At 40.5% G+C, this 23355-nt stretch overlaps 2 protein-coding genes across 13 annotated transcripts in view; both read left to right on the top strand.

Annotated features, from left to right (window-relative positions):
• Nucleotides 1-1000, top strand: part of PRXL2C (peroxiredoxin like 2C) — a 35994-nt gene extending 34994 nt beyond the window's left edge. For both annotated transcript variants that reach the window (XR_006210633.1, XM_042964666.1), the window contains one exon: nt 458-1000. The gene's annotated coding sequence lies outside the window, so the exon portion shown is untranslated. The remainder of the gene's footprint in view (nt 1-457) is intronic.
• Nucleotides 1001-3608: 2608 nt separating this feature from the next.
• The window catches only part of CDC14B (cell division cycle 14B), a 114388-nt gene continuing 94641 nt past the window's right edge, over nt 3609-23355 (top strand). For 4 of the 11 annotated variants that reach the window (XR_006210773.1, XR_006210772.1, XM_042965043.1 and 1 more), the window contains exon 1: nt 3612-3806. Coding sequence is in view for 9 of the 11 variants with exons in the window: in XM_042965043.1 (XP_042820977.1) it covers nt 3647-3806 (160 nt within the window). In the remaining 2 variants the exon portion in view is untranslated. Of the gene's footprint in view, nt 3807-23355 lie in introns of all 11 variants that reach the window. The other 7 variants (XM_042965041.1, XM_042965045.1, XM_042965040.1 and 4 more) reach the window with 4 other exon arrangements.

Raw genomic sequence — 23355 nt, 5'->3', positions numbered from 1 at the left:
GTTTTTTTTTTTTAGGATTTTACTTTTAGTGGTACCTAGGTGGCTCAGTCATTGAGGGACTCACTCTTGGTTTTGGCTTGGGTCGTGATTCACAGTTTGTGGGATTGAGCCCTGTGCTGGGCTCTATGCTGACAGCATGGAGCCTGCTTCTGATTCTCTCTCTCTCCCTCTCTGCACCTCCCTGGCTCTCTCTCAAAATAAATAAACACTTTTAAAAAAATATTTATTTTTAAGTGCTCTCTACATCCAACATGGAACTCCAATTTACAACCCTGAAATCAAAGGTCACATCATGCTCTAGGGACTGAGACAGCCAGGTCTTCTATCCTTTGAAATTGTAATGTAATGTATCTATGGACCAGTTTCTACTAATTTTAGGGTAAGATTTCAAATTTTCAGAGTATGACTTAACTAAAATATACATCTAAAAAATCTTCTATAATTGTATTCTTTTCAGGGTGAATCTACCTAGGAGAAAGGAATATTTTGGAGAACTTCTTCCCTAGTTCTTTTGCTTTTCACTGTGCTGCCCATAATGCTGAAGATTATAACCAGATGCATCTGTTTTCTAAGCTCAGACAAGTCAAGGAAAGACAACTGGAATCTTGAAGAATGTTTCAGTATCCACTCCAGCCCTGCACTGTCACTTCTGTGGGTTCCCATGTCCTCACTGTGAAATGGCAGCCTTGGACCAAATATTGTCTAAAGTGCTTTCAAGCTCTAAAATTTTATGATCAATGGTCAAACAGTGAACAATAAACTAACCAATCAACCAAGCAAACTGAACTACATTTCTTATGGCCAATTTCTCAGAGCTTAGAGATTAGCTTATTAAATGTCAGTAGGAGTCAAATTACTCAAGAGAAGTGCCACACATGAAAACAAATATCGTAGAAAGACCACTTTTCTGTCACTACCTAAACATGACCTAAAAAGAAAATATAAACAGGGTTTAAAATTTCGATGTGTGAGAGCAAGTTTAAGTGTCAGACTTTGCCTCAGGTCATGATCTGGAGGTTGGTGAGTTTGAGCCCTGCATCGGGCTCTGTGCTAACAGCTCAGAACCTGCAGCCTACTTCGGATTTTGTATCCTCCCCTCTCTCTGGCCCTACCCGGCTTGTGCTCTCTCTCAAAAATAAATAAACGTTAAAAAAATAAAATAAAATTTCAGTGTGTGTACTTAGTGTATGGATTTCCTATTCCCAAGATGTGAGACATTTCTGCAAATTTACAAACTGTAATTATATACTTTCTCTCTTAACAATGTTATACTAACAAAAGCATAAAATTCTGTTTGTAAAATGTGAAAATGCTTAAACAGTGTAATTATCTGTACTTATTACATTTTTCCCTCATTTATTGGAATCATATGCATTTTGTTAGAATTTCCAGTCTAAACACTAAATTTGTAGTTGAAAGAAAATGAACTGATGTAAGTGAACTTCCTGGCACTTCAGTCTTAGTTTGACATTTAGATAAGCCACGCTCAAATAAATAGAATGTCATAGGGTACTTGAATTTCTTTAATTCTAGGGAGCCAAGAAAACAACTCCCATGTAGTATCTAACTGTTCAAAACAAGACCTACTTGGATGTTAACTAGACTTACTGTGGTGATTATTTTGCACTATATACAAATATCAAATCCTTATGTTGTACACCTGAAACTAATGTAATGTTATATGTTAATTATACCTCAATAAACAAAAGAAAAGACTCTAGCAAAATCTCAGATGATCTGGGAAAAGGTGGCCTTTCCACTACTTTCCTAAGGCCAGTAAGGCCTCCTTTTTCTAGTCATAGTAGATGACCTGGGAGGATAGGTCTCTGCTTAAGGTGGACTCATTTGCATAGCATTCTAGAAGCTTCCAAGTCTTGTGCTTTATTGCTGCCCCTGCAGACAAACAGGTGGACCATTTTTAATTTAAGGCCTTCACTGAGTTCCTTAGGGGAAACAGGGAGGAAAGAACATGATTACTAAGCTTCTGGTCTAAGTGGCTGATCTGTAGGTCCAGACTGTTCAGCTGAGTCAGTGATGCAGAACCATCTTTTTCCCCAGCCCCCTTTCCTCCTTAATTAGCAGTGCTAAAGGGTAAAGGCCTTCAACAATAGAAGTCAAATAGCCCCTCTGGGAGGTACTCCATCAAAATTTGCATTTCTAAGACGCTTCTAGGGGGATTGACTAAAATTCTATCTTCCTCTTCTAGAGGCTGGCAGTAATTGCAGAACTGCAGGATAAAACGTTAAAACGTTGGTGAAAAATTAAGAATCGCTTGCAAGATGTAAAACTCGGGGCTATGAAAATTTAAGACTGCCCTCCAATCTATTCACCTTCTTAGATGTTACCATGGAAATTTGTTTAAAGTCCCACCAAAACGAGTTTTGGTTAAGTTTCAGAAATACCAGGCATTATTTTAACCCAGAAGAAAAACAGAGAGACAACCCCACAGTTTGCAAGATGAAAGCTCAAGGATTAAATTCGCCACTTGCTTCATTCAATACTTCAATCATTTTATCTGTCAACACCTTAGGTAAGAAAAACTCAGCAACTGTGTGTAAAATTACTGAGTTAAATGGGGGTACTGGACTCCGAGAAGACAAACTAGGAGGCAAACCCTACCGTAAATCGTGTTTCCACGGTGAGTTTATCGACTCCTTCAGAAGCCTGGCTTAGTCTTTTTGAATGCTGGGCACAACATATGTCGATAAAGAGTATGGGTGATTTAAATAGTTCTTAAGTTGTGAAACCAACTTTACCTTAGAGCGGCGGACAATTTTATCAGTCCATACTCTTTTCCAAGCCAGCAGCCAGGGCAAGAGTCCTTTTCACTTGGCGCAATTACAGGGAAAACCCAGAAATACTTAAAAAAAATATATACATGCCAAAGAACTGGAGTTAAGTTACTAGGGTGGGGCTGTGTAAAGCTTTGGTGACTCATTAAAGGAAGTTGGCGACCTCGGGTCTTGGCACTGGAAGAACACAGAAGAAACAAAAGTTGGGGGTAGGCGGAGGGTCGCGAGCACACTTTTATGTTTGATTGGCGGAACCACTCAGACTTTTCTTTATGGCGTCACCGGGTACCTGCCTGTAGAAAGGCCCCGTCCGCGTGACGTCACGTCTCACTGACCAATGAAAAGCCCCAGTCTGCGGGCCCCGAGGAGGGTTGTGGGCCCTTTTTTGTGAATGAAGCTCCACGGAACAGCCCTCCTGGGGTCCCCGGGAACCGCGGCCCGCTGTGCTCCCGCGCCTCAGCAGCAGCGTCCGCGGCCGCGGTGGGCGCGCGCGGTTACCCCGGGCAGCCCCAGCCGCCGGCGGCAGCACCGTCGCCTCAGCCGCGCCAGCGGGCTGCGGGCACCTGGGGGCGGGCTGGGGGGCGCCGGCGGCGGCAGGAGGCGCTGTAGCCAGGGCTGCGGCGCGGGTCCCGCGGCGGCCGCAGGAGGGAGCGGGGCAGGCGCGGTGGGCCCGGCCCCTCCTCCGCCTCCTGCGCGGCCGCCTCCCGCCGGGCTCGACCGGCGCCCGCCGTCCCTGCAGCGCCGCTCCGCGCCCGCCGCCCCGAGCGCCCGCGCGCGGGGCTGGCGGGGGCCTCGGCGGGCGAGCGGACGCTCGGGCCATGGTCGTGGCCCCCTGACGGGCCGCGGCCGCCTCCATGAAGCGGAAGAGCGAGCGGCGGCCGAGCTGGGCCGCCGCGCCCCCCTGCTCGCGGCGTTGCTCGGCGTCCTCGCATGGAGTGAAGAAGAGCCGCAGCTCCACGTCGCAGGAACTGCACCGCTTGGACCAGCAGGACGACCTGTACCTGGACATCACCGGTGAGCCGGCGAGCTAGCGCGTGGCGGGGCGCCCCAGACACGCGGCACCCCGCGCGGGGGTCTTAGCCCACCCACCCAGTCTGTGGAGGCGCCTCCCGGGGCCCGACTGACGTGCCTCCACCCCCACTCCCATAAAAGCCCTGCCGACCACACCCCCTTCAGCAGCCGGGCTCCTTGGGAGCGCCCCCCTACCCCGACTTTCCATCTGCGTGTGTTGCGAGCTGTAACTTTATCCGTTTTGCACTCCTACCCCAGCGAGATGGGCCGAGGGTCACCTTTCTAAATTGCTGGCGTCAGCTCGGCGCCTCGGGCTTTTTCTAAGTTCGGGTTGATAGCACCTCCCGGGGCTGCAAGCTCGGTTGGCCCTCCCAGGAGTCTGAACCTCTGAATCACCCCAGAGGATTCCCCGAGCGCGCGGAACGCGCCGGCACGGGAGCAGCTGCCCTGTTTGCTTGGCGTTCGCCCAACCTCGGCTGCTCTGGAGGAAATGGAGTCCCGCCTCGTGCGGCGTTCCCACGTCCGCGCTCGGGTCCGCACGGCCCGCGCCCCCTCCTTGGCGTGCACGCGAGCACTCCCGGCCTCCTGGGGCTAGCTCCCCTCTCGTGCCTCTACTAGCATTGTGTCACGTTGAAGGCTTGGGAGCCGCTGTGCGTGCCGAATGCCCAGAGTTGTCACTTGAGAAATCGCAGCCAGCCAGAGGAGGTAGAAAAGCAGACCTTTCGTAGCTGTTTTATTATTAGTGCTGATGCTACAATTCTTGAAGAGTAATACATCCAATTTGGTAGCTGTTGGGTTTGCCAGGATTGACACTAAAGCGTGTGAAGGCATCACATGTGATGATGTATGTGCAAAAACGCTTTGTAAACAGCATAGCGGTCTACAATTCTGAGGCAGTTTGCAGTCTGTTTTCTGTGGCGCGGAATGTGTAAGGCTTGGCATGTGGAATTTTTAAAAAACTGTTTCCCGCCCTGAGTCTTTGATAAACCAGGTGAGCTGGACAGGGCAGAATATTAATTTAGAAAGTGTTCAGACAAACATAAATTTAGTAGACATTGATTTCTAGATTGATGGACAGTTGTAAACTGAAGGTCCGTTTTAAACAAAGCTGCGAGTACAGGGGAAGGTTTCTCGGCGCTGGATGGGTGGCCTTTGGAAACCACGGCGGGAGGAGCAAGGGGTCGCCTTAATCTCTGTCCCCGGCTGACACCTGCCCGGGTCCACCGTAGCATGTGACGCTGTTGGAGGTGAAGCCAGTTTGCTGAGGCTGAAACCAGGTCCCACCTGGCTGTACACTCCCCGGGAGATAGCCCCGCCGAGGAGGGCTAGGGGTGGGGGACGACACCACATATTCCTTGTGCCTTTGTTATTTATTTATACCTCTTCAAAGGAACTTTGCTTAATAGCATTTAATTTTAGGGCAAGTAACGCACTCTTCATTCTGAAGGTGTTTCTAGTGAAACACCTCAGGAGTTTCTAGTGAAAAGCTGGTTGCAGCCACCGGCTCTTGGTCCCCAGAGGCAACGGCAGTTCCTAGTTTCCTGTGAATCCTTCCAGAAATAGACTATGCGTGCATACACCTATATATTCTTAATCAGACACAAGCGTGATAGCATACATATTGTTTTGCAGTTTTTTCTTTACAGTATTTCTTAGCAGAACAATTATTCTGTACATGCAAACCTGCTGCATTTGATTTTAATTACTGCTTAGGCCAAAGTAGACCAAGTTTTAAAAAATAAAGCATAAAGTATATGTAGATTTAAAAATATATCTCTTCAAAGATTTTCTTATTTTTTAAAAGTAATCTCTACACCCAAAATGGAGCCGGAACTCACATCCCCCCGTTCAAGAGTCTTGTGCTGTATCCTCTGAGCCAGCCAGGCGCCCCTAAGTGTGTGTGTACACACACACACACACACACACACACACACACACACACACACACACAGATATTTATATGTTTTAGTCGTTTAGACAGCTCCTTATTTTATTGTATTTTTTTAAATGTTTATTCTTGAGGGAGAGAGAGAGAGAGACAGTGTAAGCGGGGGAGGGGCAGAGAGAGAGAGACAGAGACAGAATCTGAAGCAGGTTCCAGGCCCTGAACTGTCAGCACAGAGCTGGACACAGGGCTTCAACCCAGGAACTGCGAGAAATGACCTGAGCTGAAGTCTGACGCTCAGCTGACTGAGCCACCCAGGCACCCTTAGACAGCTCCTTACTGATAAATATTTAAGGTTGTCTCCATCAAAAAGAAGTTTTTGACAGTAAAGTTGTTGGAGTAAATCTTATTCCTCCTTCGTGGCTGGCTTTCCTGAGCACAGTGATTGAACTTCAGAAAATATTGCCAAGCTGAATATTGAGGAAAGAGTTGGTGCATTGTATAATATCAAAATGCTGTTATTTAGATTGCAAGCCCAGATAATGAAAGGATCCTGCTTAAGTGTAAGGGCAGCAAGGGAATCAAGTTTGCCTGGAATTTTTCCAGGTGTCCCTTAGTGACAGTCTTGGCTTCCTGGAAGAATGATACTGAATCAGTCTGCTTCAGGGTGATGGACAAGACAAATTAAAGTAACTTTGGATGCATGGTGCAGATTACTTTACACTGGGTTTGGAGGGAAGGCTTGAGCCTAAGTGGCAACCTGGTCCCATCCTCCCCAAGTTGTTTTTTCCTCATTGTTTCCTTAACATGTTTCAAGTTGAATGTTACCAAAAGAGATATATAAATATAGTTGGTCTCCCCAGTAATATTTTCTTTTTCTATGCACATTTAAGTTTCTACAAACTGTGCCATATCAACAAGAACAGTCCTTTTTTTTTTTTTAATATTTTTTTTAACGTTTATTTATTTTTGAGACAGAGAGAGACAGAGCATGAACGGGGGAGGGTCACAGAGAGAGGGAGACACAGAATCTGAAACAGGCTCCAGGCTCTGAGCTGTCAGCACAGAGCCCGACGCAGGGCTCGAACCCACGGACCATGAGATCATGACCTGAGCCGAAGTCGGACGCTTAACCGACCGAGCCACCCAGGTGCCCCGAACAGTCCTTTTTTTAATGGCTGTATGGTATTGCATTGTATGGCTGAATTGTGATTTATATAATGGTTACAATCGTTTTTTTGGGAGGTTTTCAGTTTCTGCAAATGGCAGCAGTAAAATCAGTGTATATGTCTACCTACGTGTGTGACTGTATCTGCAAAATAAAGGAGAAGTGAAGAGACCAAGCCAAAATATATATAGTTTTATCTATTCATTGGTGGACTTTTTTGTGATTGTGAATAATGCTGCTATGAACATTAATGTACAAGTTTTTGCGTGGACGTTTTCAGTTCCTTTGCCTATATACAGGTAGGAGTGGAGGTGCTGGGTTGCATGGTAACGCCATGTTTAACCTTTTGAGGAACTGCCAGACTTTTTCCCAGTGCTACTGTACCACTAGCATTTCCCACCAGCATTGTACCAGTTCTTCGACATCCTAGCCAACACTTGTTATAGGATTATGAAGATTCTTTCCCAGTGGGATTGGTTTGTAAAAATTAATGCACATTATCACTTCTGCCCACTCTGCCCTTCAATACATTATTATTTTTTTACTTTACTGCCTTGTTATTTTTATTGTGACTTATTATCTGTTAAGTCAAATTCCCATAGATTAATGCCTATTATTGTTCTGTAGTCCTTTGTTATATGGTCACTACTTATGTATGTATGTATGTATGTATGTATGTATGTCTAGCCAGCCACTTGGCTACACTGGGCATTTCCTAGGAGTAGACTGATGGTTTTATTCCCACATGGACCCCATCCACCTCTCACCATTCACTCAGTTCTTGCCATTTGCAGTGATGTGGATTTTTACATGAGCTGTATTCCTGGTGCGGTTCCATGCATCATATTAAAAAAAAAGATCAGGGGCGCCTGGGTGGCTCGGTCGGTTAAGCGTCCGACTTTGGCTCAGGTCATGATCTCACGGTCCGTGAGTTCGAGCTCCGCGTCGGGCTCTGTGCTGACAGCTCAGAGCCTGGAGCCTGTTTCAGATTCTGTGTCTCCCTCTCTCTGACCCTCCCCTGTTCATGCTCTCTCTCTGTGTCAAAAATAAATAAACGTTAAAAAAAATTAAAAAAGATCATAAAAACTATAAATTGTATACATTAACACAAAAGAGATACTGAGTAGAGATCTAATCAGAATGAATTGTTATCAGTTAAGGAAGCTGGGGAAGAAGGGAAGAGAGGAGAGTTTTTGGTTGGGTTTGGAATTAGAATCTCTCAAGATGGGAAAAATACCAAATGAAAAATGTTGGACATAGGTTTTTGATTTTCCGATGAACCTCCTAACAGTCAGAAGTCTGAATCTTTTTGATCTCTATATTCCTATCTCTTAAATAGGACCATAAATGACAGTGCACATTCTCCTTTCCTCTTTGGTAATATAGGAAAAAATATTAAAGACTATGAAACTACTGTATTATCTCTATGTTTGATAATTTACAGGATTTAATAGTATGGAATTTCGATTTACTTTATTTTTTTATTTTTTAAACTTCTGACTAGTAAAAATAATTGGTAATAACTATTAGCTAAAAACGATTCTTGGTGGTTTGTCTTAAAATAAATTTTGTTTTTAATGTCTGCCGTGATAGTCTACCTTTTTAAGAGTCTATAACAGTAAATAATTTTATTGGAGAAGCTCTAGTCGAGATCTGGATTGTCATTTAAAAGCACCGATTATCGTGTATCAGATACTCATCAAATTACAGATGCAGCACTGCCTTTACCCTGCTTCTTTTCTTTTTAGGATTTAAAAAATTCACACTAGACATTATTGGGCAGGGAAAATTTATTCATTAATTCAAGAAGTGTTGAATGCTTACTATGTAAAATAGTCTTGCATATTCATTGTTTGCAATGATAGAAGTATATTTTTCTTGATTAAAAAAATAATGCTGTTACCTGGGGCACTGATTCAAGGAGGAAATAAATTCATTTTTCTTCAAGACTGATGTAGTAGATTATTGAGTTTCAGTAATTGAAGCTCATCAGAGTATGTAGTGTTCATTTTTCTTCTTATGCCTTATTTCTATACTTTGAAATTTGTGCATGAGCTAATTTTTTTTTTCTTGGTTTATGTGCTTGTTTAAATCTTCAGCATCTTTACTTCTGATGGTGTCATGTTAGTAATCTGCTTTAAATTTAATTCCTTAGGCAGTGGGGCACTACACACAAAAACTTAACCCAGTTTCATTGTTACTGCTTCAATGGACATAATGTTTGGGCATAGAGATGAAGGGAAAGCGGAATAACTAGGTGACAGAGGCGGTACTGATGCCAGGAGTTGCCAGTAAGTGCAGACTATAACTTCTTTAAATGGGAATGGATTTCCCCAATTCCTGTTGTGGAGAGCTGGAATGAAACTGCATTGTGGATTTTTAGAATGAAAGGAAGGCACTGGGTACATAGCAATGACATATCTTGAAGTTTCTGAGATAGTCTCTGGGGATCTCTGAATTGATAGGACAGGTGTTTTGTTATTTGAAAGAATTTCAAGAGATCATCTTGAAATACCACAACTGTCCACTTTTCCCTCAGAAGCTAAGACCGGAGATAAGTAATTTTGGCCAAATTGATGCAGTTTCTTTTTGGGAAAGCCATACTACCTGCCTTTTATTTTTTCTAGCAGATAAAGCTATTTCAGCAGTTATGTACATAAATTTGTTCAACATGTACTATTTAGTCCTGTGCTGCATGGGTGATGTCATAGTAGATGCTCCATGAGGAGTATCTGTGAAGTTGAATTTAGATAATTACCTAGTGAATTTGGAAATAGGAGTAAACTACGTACACAATTCAGGTCCTCCTGTTTTTCAAATCGGCTGTCATCACAGCTCAGATTTTCTAGGTATTTCATTCATTCAACCAAATGTATAATGAATACCTACTCTGCCAGGCTTTGTTTTTTTGGTTTCCTTTTGCTTCTCAAGAGCTAAAAATAGGTCACTGCGGAAGATAATCCCTGCTCTCATGGAGTTTGTTTTCTGTGTTAGTTGAGAAAATAAAACTTGGAGGGTCTGAGGAATAACTAGTATAGAGAGGAACCGTATCGTGGTTGAAATTTGGGGGGAAGGAAAACTTTGTTCATAGAGTTTTTGAAGAGCTAATTGTAGTGGTTAGGCATGAGGACACCAGAGAAAGCTAGTGTCTGCCCTCACCGAGACTGAACACAGCTGGATTATTAATAACGTTTCGGAGCCTCTATTCTCTTCTGTTTGAAAATAAAAAGTGCAGTGTTGTTGGGAGGGTGAACTGAAGCAGATGCATGTGAAGTGCCTGACTTGGTGCCTCCTTGACAGCCAGGGATCCCTAAATGGTCTCTGGTATTACAAGTGTGCCAGCAGTGGGCCAGGGATACTAAGGGCAGACAGACAGTCATCGCGGTTGGAAGGGTTTCAAGCTCAGAAGCAAATATTTCCTCCATACGTGTGCATGTACAAAAGGTTCAGTGAATCAGCACAGTGAAAATGCAGTGTGTTCCTTTCTCTGCTTCTGAGAATGATCTTCAGGGCAGAAGCACTCCAGATGAGGCTGGTTCAGAATTTGTCAGAGCAGTGGAGATTTGGCGCTGTGATGACAAGCTTTTCTGTCTTGGGAAAAACGTTATGGTTTCTCTTTAAAGATTCCTTGTAAGAGGAAGAATAAACTAAAGCTGTTTCTTCCTTTTTGAGGCTATTGTTATGTATTTTTATTACACTGAAGAGTTTGTATATTGCATTATATTAAATTGCAGCTAAGCTCATTGGGGAACGTCTTTGTAAAGATGAAAAGGCCTCATGGGAGAGCCTCAGGTAGGTTATAGAAAATCAAATATATTAAATTCTTTACTGATAGAATATAAACTTTTCACAGTGGTTAATTTAAAGCATGACTGTGGCCTAGAACATCGTTCTAAAAGAGTATTTCACAGATTCAAAAGATTTGATCCTGGTGGCACATATTACAGGCAGACAGGACTTTGTTGTTGTTATTTTGAGTAAAACAAAATTGTTTTCAGTGGGCCTTTCCATGCTCAATTTGTGACATGGAGACCCGATTTATTTGGAAGGGGTGGGAGGTAGAATAAATAAGAAATTCTATCTGTACGTCTTTTAACCACACTGGGAACAAAATAATTTTAGTAGCCGGTATTTCATTTTCCTTTCTGTCCTAGCTACAGAGTATTTTTAATCTGAGTAAGCCCTTTACTCAGGTCCTTCACGTTAAAAGTACTTTTACATAATTATCTGTAAGTTGAATGAAACGCATGTATAGACTGGTTTATCTGAACATTTCAAAAACTGTTCCTCACTTAGGACAGGCACCTTTATGAGTGAGGTAAGTAGGTGCAGGGGTTGTGGGCAAAAAGTGGAGAGATTAATATAGAGACACAAACTGGTTCGGCAGGAGCTAACCAATCTTCAAATATTGTTTCTTTACATTATTTGTTTTTTAGCTTCTGAGGTTAGTCATTTAATTTCTAGAAGTGCTGATCTACCATAATAGACAGGGATTACCTTAGAAAACATTTTCCAAAACAAAATTGATTTTAATTTCCTAAATACAAGGATATTTAACTGGAATGTGTGCGTCTCATCTGGATTCTCTAGTTTATATGAAAGTTTTACGCCCTTCTCTCTCTTTCTCTTTTTTTCTTTAGCTTTTCATGGATACTGCTCCAACAAAGGTATTCAGATCATTGACTCTACTTTGCAGTGCTTTCTGATGATTTTAAAACTGTAGATTTAACCTGTTGGTTGTCATCCTTGGTTCCGTCCCTTCCTTGTTTGCTTGTCTTAAATTAGTCTTAGGTAGCAGATTCAAGTTTTCTGTAATTGTAGAGTATCCTACGTATGTTTATGACTTAAGTCGAAATTTGTCTTTATATGAAAAGTTTTGTTGTTTCTGTGTATAGGTAATGCTGACATTAGTTTCTCTGCTATTGTATTAGGTTAATTATGAATGCTATGTTTTAGATAGTGGATATTTTTGGTACTACTAAACTTTTTCTGTTTTAATTGAATCTCACATTCATAGACTTGCTGAAAGGATGTTTAGAATGAGCTCTATAACGGCTATTCTTGATTTTTTTCTTTTGCTAGGTTACTTCTTTCTAGGCCTTTCTTTGCTTAATGGACAGGCTTATATCTTATTTACTGTTTTTGGCAAGAGGGAAATCTCATGAAAATGCCAACTTAAACTTTGGGAACAGGGAAGCTAAAGTATTCTGATTCCATTTCATTTTCAAGTTCCCCACATAAGGCCAGTTATCAAAAGAACAAATCCGAATGGCCCCATATGCATGTATTTCCAATTAAAAAAATTTCTGCCTTTATTTTCTTGGTCTTTTATTCAGCTCCTTTAATTCTTAGTATCATTTACATTCTAGAGAGCAGTTCTCTTAGAGTGCTTTATTCACCAGTCAGTTCAAAGATTTGGTCCTATTGTCTTTTGAGTCTGAAAAGCTGAGGAAGCCAGGCTGGGCAAATTCATTCTAAGTGTGCAATATCACATACTGACTTCATTTCTCAGGTAGTTCACTTTTATACTATTAAAATTTGGTCAGCAGTGTACTGTTTTCACAGAAGAAAAACATCTTGTTCCCACTGTCGATGGTGTTTATTGTTCCTTCAAGTTCTAATTTGAAAGTAAAATTACTTTCTTGGCACTGCAGTTTATGACATTGATCTTTTTATACCCAATCCATAATGCTATAATATCATTACAGACTCTGGATTCTGCAAAACCCTCCATTTTAGGACCATCTCAGCTGAATCATTCTCTGCATTTTGCTCATTTATACTCATTTGTATGAATCGTGCTGTGGAATTAATTAGTGTATCCATTTAACAAGTATTTATTGAGCAACTACCTTGAACAAGGGATTGAGCCAAGTACTATTGGGGAAGGGAGGAGGAGATGTGAAGATTTATAGCAACATCCCTGAAAGACTGAGAAGGCATAGACTATTAAGTCATCATCGCAGTGAAGACAGGTAATGAGAGAATCCGTCATTATGTGGTTTCGTTTTCTTCATTTACACAGTGTCAGTTTAAGAGAATTTTGTGATGGAAATGTCATTCCATAATTCCTACACAAAGTAAATTATTTTTTCCATTGTGGTGAAAACGATCTGTCTTACGGTATCTTTCTCGTGGGGGTGTAGGGGCATGGGTGTGGGTGTAGGTGTGTGTTTCAAACTTTAACAGTGACAAGTGGAAAAAGCTTAATTTTGGTACATAGTCATATACATATATGAATGCACTATATACATGAATACTGACATATAAATGGATATAGTTAATAACATACTGAAAACCCTATTTCTACTAAAACACAGTCAAAGCAAAAGTTCTACATTCCAGTTAATTCTATATCTCTAATTTGAATCTCAAGAGCACCCCAGATGATATAGTTTAGAATGAGATGTCTTGTTTATTTTTAAGAATACCTAATTTATTGGTAAGAAGTAATTACAGAACATCTTTTTTTAAAAATTATTTTAATATTTGTTTATTTTTGAGAGGAGAGACAGAGCACAACAGGGGAGGGGCAGAGAGAGAGGGACACACAGAATCTGAAGCAGGCTCCAGGCTCTGAGCTGTCAGCACAGAGCCTGATGTGGGGCACGAACCCACAAACTGTGAGATCATGACCTGAGCTGAAGTCAGCTGCTTAACCAACTGACCCACCCAGGTGCCCCATTACAGAACATCTTTTAAGGGGAGTATTGCTTCTTGAATTGAAGGCACTAAAGACGAAGATTGCCAAATATTTTAGGAACTAGATTTGGTGTGTGTGACTTGTACTGAAAAGCATTCTGATTTTCACAGTCTTTTATAGGTGCTGAGGAAGAATTGCTTTGACATGAATGTATAACAGAATTAACATTATGGTTTTACATTTTGGGGAGCTGTTCTCAGTCTGCTCTTGGAATTTTTTATTGTAGTCCTGTCATCAGATAGCTTGTTAGAAGCACCTTGTGCATGAAACTGAATCCTCTTAACATTCATTTATTTCCTTTTTGACAATAAACTGTCAAAAAAGCTTAGAATTTAGCTAGCAAACACAATTGAGGTTGGGATTTTAACTTCACTGTTAATATATTCTAATTTTAAACTATTGTGACTGAAAGGGCTTGAAGCACAGATTCACATAGGGTATGTTTGAGTGCATTTCATGGTTTCATCCTTCCACTGGCTGCTGCAAGAACTGCAGCAGAGATTTCACACTTGACCCAGATCTCTGCGAAGTGACAGGAGCCCACAGAACTGGGTGATATATCTCTATCTCTATATCTCTGTCTCTATCTCTATCTTTATTCAGTAATAGAGGGGCTTATCAGTGAATGTCATGGACACTCAAAGATGGATGCCTCTGAATGAATGAGAAGAGGCTTGAGCTGTGTTTTACAGCTTTTTTTTTTTTAAGTTTATTTATTTGTTTTGAGAGAGAAAGCATGAGTGGGGGAGGAGCAGAGAGAGAGTGAGAGAGAGAAACCCAATCAGGCTCTGCACCGTCAGTGTGGAACCCCATGTTGGGCTCGAATTCACAAACTGTGATATCATGACCTGAGCGGAAGTTGGATATTTAACCAACTGAGCCACCAGGTGCCCCTTGAGCTGTGTTTTAAAAGATTCTCTTCTTTTTCCCTCTAGAGCCAGCAGGAACTGTTTTTTTTTTTTTTTTTGTTTTTTTTTTTTTTTTTAAAGAACGGTTCTTGATTGCAGTAACACAAGTCTGCTTTCTCCTTCCTGCTGATAGCACCTTTGGCCCTACTGTGGTGGCAGTTGTCGGGGTGGTTTGGGGAGGGTGTGATTGCTGGGACTGGGGATAGACTCTACCCCAGTGTGGAGAAACTATCCTCTCTATCCCCTAGACCTGTCTGTCAGTGCTCTTACATTTTTCCAGTAACAAACATCAAGACATGGTAGTTAACCTAAATTAAATAACAGCTGTGCTCCAAAAGGAAAAAAATACTTTTAATACTTTAATCGGTCTTACTCAGGAGAGCAGGAAAAGGAACATAACCTTAAAGCATCCTTTTTCTATTAGGACCTATTCAGATTATTTTGATCGAATAAATTTTTAGAGGTTAAATGTGTGGATTCAGAAGACAACCATTTCTAGGCACAATGGTAAAGGAATTTTTTTTTTAATTTTTCTTTTCTTTTTGTAGGCTCCATGTCCATTGTGGGGCTTGAACTCATAATCTTGAGATCGAGAGTCGCATGCTCTACCAACTGAGCCAGCCAGGCACCCCTTCTTTCTTTTTTAAATTGAAGTATAGTTGACTCACAATGTTATATTTGTTTCATGTGTACAACATAGTGATTCAATAATTTTATACCTTATGCTATGCTCACTACAAGTGTAGCTACCATCTGTCATACAATGCTATTACAATACCATTGACTTTATTCCCTATGCTGTGCTTTTCATCCCTCTGACTTATGTGTTCTGTTACTAGAAGCCTGTGTCTCCCTCTCCCTTTCACCCATTTTGCCCATTCCCCCACCACCTCGCCTCTGGTAACTGTCAGTTTATCTGTATTTACAGGTCTGATTTTGCTTTTTTTTCTTTATTCATTTGTTTTGTTTTTTAGATTCCACATATGAGTGAAATCATCTTTCTTTGTCTGATTGATTTCACTTAGCATAGTGTCCTCTAGGTGGTCCATTCATGTCACAAATGGCAGGGTCTCATTTCTTTTTTTATGGCTGAATAATATTCCATTGTATGTATATGTATATATCCTTATGCAAACACATAACCCCACCTCTTCCTTAACTATTTGTCTGTGGATGATGGATACTTAGGTTGCTTCTGTATCTTGGCTATTGTAAATAATACTGCAGTAAACAGAAGCATATATCTATCTTTTCAAATTAGTGTTTTCATTTTCTTTGGGTAAATACCCAGTAGTGGAATTGCTGGGTTATGTGGTAGTTCTATTTTTAATTTTTTGAGGAACCTGCATACTATTTTCCACAGTGACTACACCAATTTACATTCCTACCAACAGTGCAGGAGGAGGGAGGAGTCTTTTTTTGTAATGTGATACTTTTGGGAATTTCCAAAATAACAGTGTGGAATATTTTGAAAGCTAAGCAATGACCCCCCCCCCGCCAAATCAAAGCTTTGGATTAAGGGCTTTATTTTTAAAAGATCAGAAAACAAATGTTATTCTGATTGTAGAGATTTCTGAGCAGGATTACTGAGTTTTGTTGTTTTATGCCACAAAAGCAATTTTTTAATAATGTCAATTTCTTGTGTACCTATTACACACCCCATTTAACATAACTTTGTTCAGTGCTATTTTGTTGTAATTGTCTTCAAAATAATTTTACTAAGTATAAATAGGCATATATAAAACTGTAGTCATTGTCTTGTTTTGGCTTTCCCAGAACAGATTGAGTCAAGGGTTCCAATGCAGTACTTTCTTTGGGATATGATCCCAGAAAACTCTCCAAGGGGGGGTGGGGTGGTGAGAGGTTTGGAAATGCTCATTATTGGGTAGGTTACTTCTGTGTGAACTAGAGTTTGATCCCATTGGGGAAATCTGACAGTAGTACAGAACAAAGGAGGGTCGAAGGGGCTGGGATATTTAACCAGTAACTTAGAGTGGGGGTGAGTGATAATTTTGAAGTGCTGTGAGGATGGGTCAAAATGGGCTCTGGAGGCTAGAGAAAGCCCTGCAAAGAGATGTTGGTATAGTTAGAAAGCGCTGATGGGGGCAGGGTATATAGGCTGAGCTGTTCCAGTGTGCTTCCAGAGTCCGTCAGGGTATTGTTAAGCTTTTTCTGTGTGCTCTTACTGCTATTATTCTAAGTTCTTAGCTAGTTAGTGCTCAACTGTTATCCTGAGTTGTGTGCGTTACTGCTGTCACTGCTGTGTCCTGGTGGGGCGTGGGGTATTTTCGATAGCAAATGTTGAGAAAATGTATGCACAGCACAGGGTGGGTTTGTTAGAAAGAAGCAGTGGGAGAGCTGGATGTTTAAAATGTAAGCTTAGGGGCACATGGGTAGCTCAGTCAGTTAAGCAGTTTAAGCATCAGACTTCAGCTCGGGTCATGATCTCGTGGTTTGTGAGTTCGAGCCCAGTCAGTGCAGAGCCTGCTTGGGATTTTCTCTCTCCCCCCATCTCTCCCTGCCCCTCCACCACTTGCACACTCTATCTCAAAATAAATAAGTAAACTTTTTAAAAAAATGTAAGCTTAAAGACAAGGAACTGTTTAAGGAAACTAGGTAAAGATCAATGTGCAGTTAAGGATGGTTGGAAGTTCTTGGATTTTTATGAAAGGCTTTATAAACATCCCTGTAGCTTGTATGTTTGACTAACAACTCTGTGATTAGCACTTAGAAGAATTATGGCCAGAGACAATCTTGACTTCAGTGAATGTGAAATAGCTAGAAGAGCTGAGCCATTGCCAATGTAGAATGCCAGGACTGGATCTCCATGGAGACTTTGCGGTTTCTGTGCAGTTCTGTTTCCAGGAACTCCTCATCTCCAGCTAAATGAAGTTTGTGCATGCATGTGAAGTCAACCACCTTATGTCATTTATTTATTTATTATTTCTTAAAAAAACTTTTCATTCATTTATTTAAGTAATACCTACACCTAACATGGGGCTCAGACTTATGACCCTGAGGTCAAGAGTTGCATACTTTCCCAACTGAGCCAGCCAGGCACCCCTGTGTCATTTTTTTCTAATAAGGCCAGATAACAAATGTTAGGTACTCTTGCAAATATTTTCAGATAAATATGCTAATTTAACTGCTCAAGAGTTGATAACTTGTATGTCATATGTGTGTACAAAATGTTACACAGATACAAAATAGGGAAATCACAGTTTACCATATATGGTGTAAGTAAATGCTGTTTTCCTACCTTTCTGGATGCTTTCCCCACATTATTAAAGCCTTACACAGTTCTTTCTTTCTTTCTTTCTTTCTTTCTTTCTTTCTTTCTTTTGGAAATAATAATTCAGTCTGTTCTTAGTGGAGGAGAAAAAATAAGTCATACTGTTAATCTTGTAAGAGGTGGAATATAACAGTGCTGAAGCTGTCACATGGAGTCAAGATTCAGTAATAAAAGCCTTGACCCTGGAAGCATTAGAAAGAATTTTTATTCATTTTCTTTTCTTTTTTAAAACATTTTAAAAGGTTTTTTTAATGTTTATTAATTTTTGAGAGAGCGAGCATGGCAAGGAGCAGATAGAGAGGGAGACAGACAATCCAAAGCAGGCTCTGCACTGACAGCAGAGAACCCGATGTGGGGCTCGAACTCATGAATTGTGAGATAATGACCTGAGCCGAAGTCAGTTGCTTAACTGACTGAGCCACCCAGGCACCCCTTCATTTTCTTGAATGTCAGTGGATAGCTCATAGAACTTATTTGAAAAAGTAGTACTGGTGATCTTTTCTGCCCTTTAATCATGTTCCATGTTATTGAGATGAATTCATTATTCTGGGTTCATGACACATTCATAATTGGTCCATGCAAGCCCTTTAATTAGGCTTTCTATGTTTTTGAAATATGACCCCCTAAATGACATGTAGTATATCCCTTCACTTGGAGTTGTTTGTATTTTTTAAAAAGTTTTTCATTTTATCTGTTTTTTTTTTTTAATAGATCATGCATGTACATAGTTCAGAATTTTAAAGATACACAAGAGGAGTGCCTGGCTGGCTCGGTTGGTGGAGCATGCAACTGTTGATCTGAGGGTTGTGAGGTCAAGCCTTACATGGAGTGTAGAGATTACTTAAAAAGAATCTTTAAATTTTTATATTTATTTATTTTTTTGAGAGAGAGCATGAGCGAGCACGAGCAGGGATGGCGCAGAGAGAGAGGGAGAGAGAGAGAGAATCCTAAACAGGTTCCACACTGTCAGTGCAGAACCTGATGTGGGGCTTAATCCTACTAACTTTGAGACCAGCCACTCCAAAATCACTGAATGAATACCAGTAAATGGCAGAGTAAGATTCCTCTTTTCCCTTGTCACCTAGCTACTTTCTTTTCCATTTCTGAATCAATTGACATAACCTCTTCTATGTCTTTTTCCAGAGATTTTCTATGTACTTGCAAACATTTATATTATGTGTGTACAGATGTATGTATGTTTGTATCCTCTCATTCAAAAGACAGCACATTATTCTCACAGTTCTGTTCTTTGCTTTTTTAACTGCTGTTGGGTTGCTCAGTGAGCATGGAATGAAACAAAGGGAGCTGAATAACCCTAATGGAGGATGAGATGTGATGGTAATAATCCCTGAGTAGTCAATGTCTGCTGGGTGCTAAGGCCCATGCTAACACCTGTGTCTCTCCTCCACCTCCAAATAAAGTTTCTAAGATATAGGTGCTCTTTATTTTTAAAAAAAGGCACAGAAAGAAAATGGTCAGAGATCCTACTAACAAGGATGTTTTCTTTATCAGTTTAGACTTGGTTATACTGTAATAACAACCCCCTCCCACCACCCCCAATCTCAGCAGTTTAAAACAAAAATTAAAGCTTTTTCTGTTTCACAGCCACTGTGGGTCAGCAGGGGGTTCTGCTTATTGTAATTGCTTGGGGACCTAGGTGCATAAGCAACAATCCTCTCTAATCTTGGTTCCTGTGCCAGAGGAAAAAGAGGCCTGTGGAGGGTCTTGAATCAACAATTCAATGCTCGTTTCCACTCATAACTTTGTGGTCAGAATTAATCACAAGGCTCCACCCAACCACAGAGGGGCAGGAATGTGTATGTTAGGCCGGGAGCCAGAAATATTTGGTGAACAGCATTAATGATTACCACATTTAGCCTTTTAGATTATTCAGTGCATATTTATATATATAGACATCTCGAGAGAGAGAGAGATGTTTTTGCATTAACAAGATAAACACTATAAATACGATCATTACTTTTTCCACTTTATATATTGTAGCGGAATCTTCCATTGTCATAAATATGTGTCCAAATATATATCTCTTAGTGGATGCATATTATTTTAGTGTAAGGATACATGAGGTATTTATTTCCTTGTAGTTCCTCTACTGAAGAAAATGTCCATGAATTCATTTGAAAAACTGGGTAGAGAATTTTAGGTTATAGGTCTTCTCTAGCCAAGACATGGATTCTTGTCATGGTCCCTAGATTGTAAATATAAGCTCTATTTAGAATAACCTCTCTTTAGCCCCCTTGTCCCCCTCATAAAGTATCTTTTTATAATTTTTATTTTTATTTTTTCCTGTCACTGTTACTTTATTAATATCAGATAAATACATACATATTAAAAAAATTTTAATTCTAGTATAGTTAACATACAGTGTTATATTAGTGTCAAGTATACAGTACAGTGATTTAATAGTTCCATATATTACTCAGTGCTGTACTTTTGGAGTGTCTGACTGCCTCAGTGGGGAGAGCATGAAACTTCTGATCCTGGGGTTGTGAGTTCTAGTCCCATGTTGGGTGTGGAGCCTACTTAAAAAAATGTTGAAAAGAAAAAAGGAAAAGGATAAGTGTGCTCTTAATCCTCTTTACCTATTTTGCCCATTACCCCCCACCCACCTCCCCTCTGGTAACTATCTATTCTCTATAGTTAGAGTCTGTGTTTTGGTTTGTCTCTTTTTTTCCTTTGTTTGGTTTCCTAAATTCCACATATGAGTGAAATACGGTATTTGTCTTTCTGACTGACTTATTTTGCTTAGCATTATACACTTTAGATCCATCCATGTTGTTCCACTGGCAAAATTTCATTCTTTTTTGTGACTGAATAATATTCCATTGTATGTATATATACCACATCTTATCTGTTCATCAGTCAGTGGATACTTGGGCTGCGTCCATCATTTGGCTATTGTAGTAAACATAGATGTGCATGTATCCCTTTGAATTTGTGTTTTCGTATTCTTTGGGTAAATACCCAGTAGTGCAATTCTGGATCATGTGGTAGTTCCATTCTTAACTTTTAGAGGAACCTCCATACTGTTTTCCCCAGTGGCTACACTAGTTTGCATTCCCACCAACAGTGTATGAGGGTTCTTTTTTTCCACATCCTCACCAACACCTATTGTTTCTTGTGTTATAATTTTTATTATTTTATTCATTTATTTAGTTTTTAGAGAGAGACTGTGTGCATGAGCAGGGGAGGGGAACAGAGGGGGAGAGAGAGAGAATTTTTTTTTTTTAAGCTTATTTACTTTGAGACAGAGAGAGAGAGAGCGCGCGAGCACATGCATGGGCAGGGGAGGGGCAGAGAGGGGGAGCGAGAATCCCAAGCAGGCTCTATGCTGTCAGCACAGAACCCGATGCGGGGTTTGAACTCACAAAGTGCAAGATCATGATCTGAGCTGAAATCAAGAGTCAGGAGCCTAACCGATTGAGCCACCCAAGTACCCTGAGAGAGAGAGACAGAGAAAGGGAAAATCTTAAGCAGGCTCCATGATCAGCATGGAGCCTGATGCAGGGCTTGATCCCACTACCCTGGGACTATGACCTGAGCCAAAGTCAAGAGTCAGACGCTCAACTGACTGAGGCACCAGGTGCCCCTCTTGTATTGTAATTTTTAAACTTGATATCTGAATAGGTAAATATTCATATGGTTCTGAGACAAATGTAAGCTGAGCAGTCTCCTACCAGCCCTCTCTGTCCATATTTGTCTATTTCTACCCACTCTGCCATCCCCCAGAAGTTTTAGTTTGTTAAGGTTTGACTTCAGTTTTTAAAAATGCATAAAATGTAGATACTTTTAAAAATTACTATTTCAACAAACTTTTTTTTATTGGGGAATAATTTCAGATTTACAGAAAAGTTGCAAAAATAGTACAGAGAGCTCCTTTATATACCTTTCCTATTTCCCCAGTATTATCTTACTTTACTATAGTACATTTGTCAAGACTAAGAAGCCACCACTGATGTGAACTATTAACTAAACTCCAGACTTGATTTGGATTTCCCCACATAAATATCTTTTTTTTCTGTTTCAGGATATAATCCTGAGTACTTCAATGTATTTAGTAGATTCTTTTTGAACTAAAAGATAGCATATTCTACACATGGTTCTGCACCTTGCTGTTTTCAGTTGACACCATATTTCACTGATTCTAAAACACAACAGGGGTGTCTGGGTGGCTCAGTGGGTTAAGCATCTGACTCTTATTTCAGTGGTGGTGGAATCAAGCCCCATGTTGGGCTCCTGGCTGAGAGCATGCATCCTGTTTGGGATTCTCTTTTTCCCTCTCTGTCTCTCCCCAGCTCATGAGGTCATGATCTCTCTCTTTCTCAAAATAAACAAACAACAACAACAACAACAACAAAATAAAACACAACAGGATATATTAAGTACTTCAGAAATGGGGCACCTGGGTGGCTCAGTGGGTTAAGCATTGCTCTTGATTTTGGCTCAGGTCATGGTCTCAGAGTTCATGGGTTCGAGCCCCACATAGGGCTCTACGCTGGCAGCACAGAGACTGCTTGGGATTCTGTCTCTCCCCTCTCTCTTCTGCCTCTACCCCGCTTAAGCGCACTCTTTCTCCAAACAGATCAATAAATTAAAAAAAAAAAAGAAAAAGAAAGGAGACATGCTGCTGATTATAACTAAGTCACAGATCTTAAGCTGTTGCATAATTTCAGAGATATTCAAATGTGAAAAAACATACATCTTAGAATTGATGGAATGTGATATATCTTGGAGATCTTTCAACTTGATTTCATAGAGACTTCCTCATTCATATTTATATAGCTGCATAGAATTTAACTTTATAATGCTCATAAAATCTTTAAGTAAGCCCTTATCCCATACTTCTTAGGATTGCTTTCAGTCTTCAGCTATAAAAAATAATGCTGTTTTGAATAACCTGTTACATATGTCCTATGTGCAGAAGTATATAGGAATAACTTTTCAAAAGTGAATTGCTGAATTAGAGGTGTATATATACTTGTAATTTTGGTAGAAGTCGTACCCATTTACATTCCCACCTGCGGTGGATGAGACAACTTGTTAAAAGTTCACCAACAGAGTAGGTTACCAGATTTTTGGATTTTTGCCAGTCTGACAGGTGGAAAATTATAGTCTCAGTGTAGTTTTCCTGTATGAGCACAGGTTGAGTTTCCAAAAACTGGCTATAAATTATCTTCACCCGCTTTTTTATTGGGCTATTTGCTCTTTCAAATATGCATTGCTGTTTCAATTTTATTGCATTAGGCTCTTTAAACATTAGGGAAGTTATTATGTGTTATGATTTACAAATGTGTTTTCTTTTTGTCATTTCCTTTTTAATTTTCTTACAGTTGTGGTGGTGATGTAGGTGAACCTGATAATATTTTCTCTTAAGGCTTCTGGACTTCTGGATTTTAAGTCCTGGTTGGCCTCAACAAAGTTATTAAGAGATTCATACATGTTTCCTTCCATTTCTCCTGTCTTGGCCTTTATGCTGTTGATCTCATGCATTTTACTTAATATGTATATTATACATTTAAGCCCCAACATGGGACTTGATTCCCCAAACCATGAGATCATGACATGACCTGAGCTGAAA

The sequence above is a fragment of the Panthera tigris genome, chromosome D4 (genome assembly GCF_018350195.1).
Source record: "Panthera tigris isolate Pti1 chromosome D4, P.tigris_Pti1_mat1.1, whole genome shotgun sequence".
Classification (NCBI taxonomy): domain Eukaryota; kingdom Metazoa; phylum Chordata; class Mammalia; order Carnivora; family Felidae; genus Panthera; species Panthera tigris.
The sequence above is the reverse complement of the archived record's forward strand: the minus strand, read 5'-3'. Positions and strand labels throughout refer to the sequence as shown.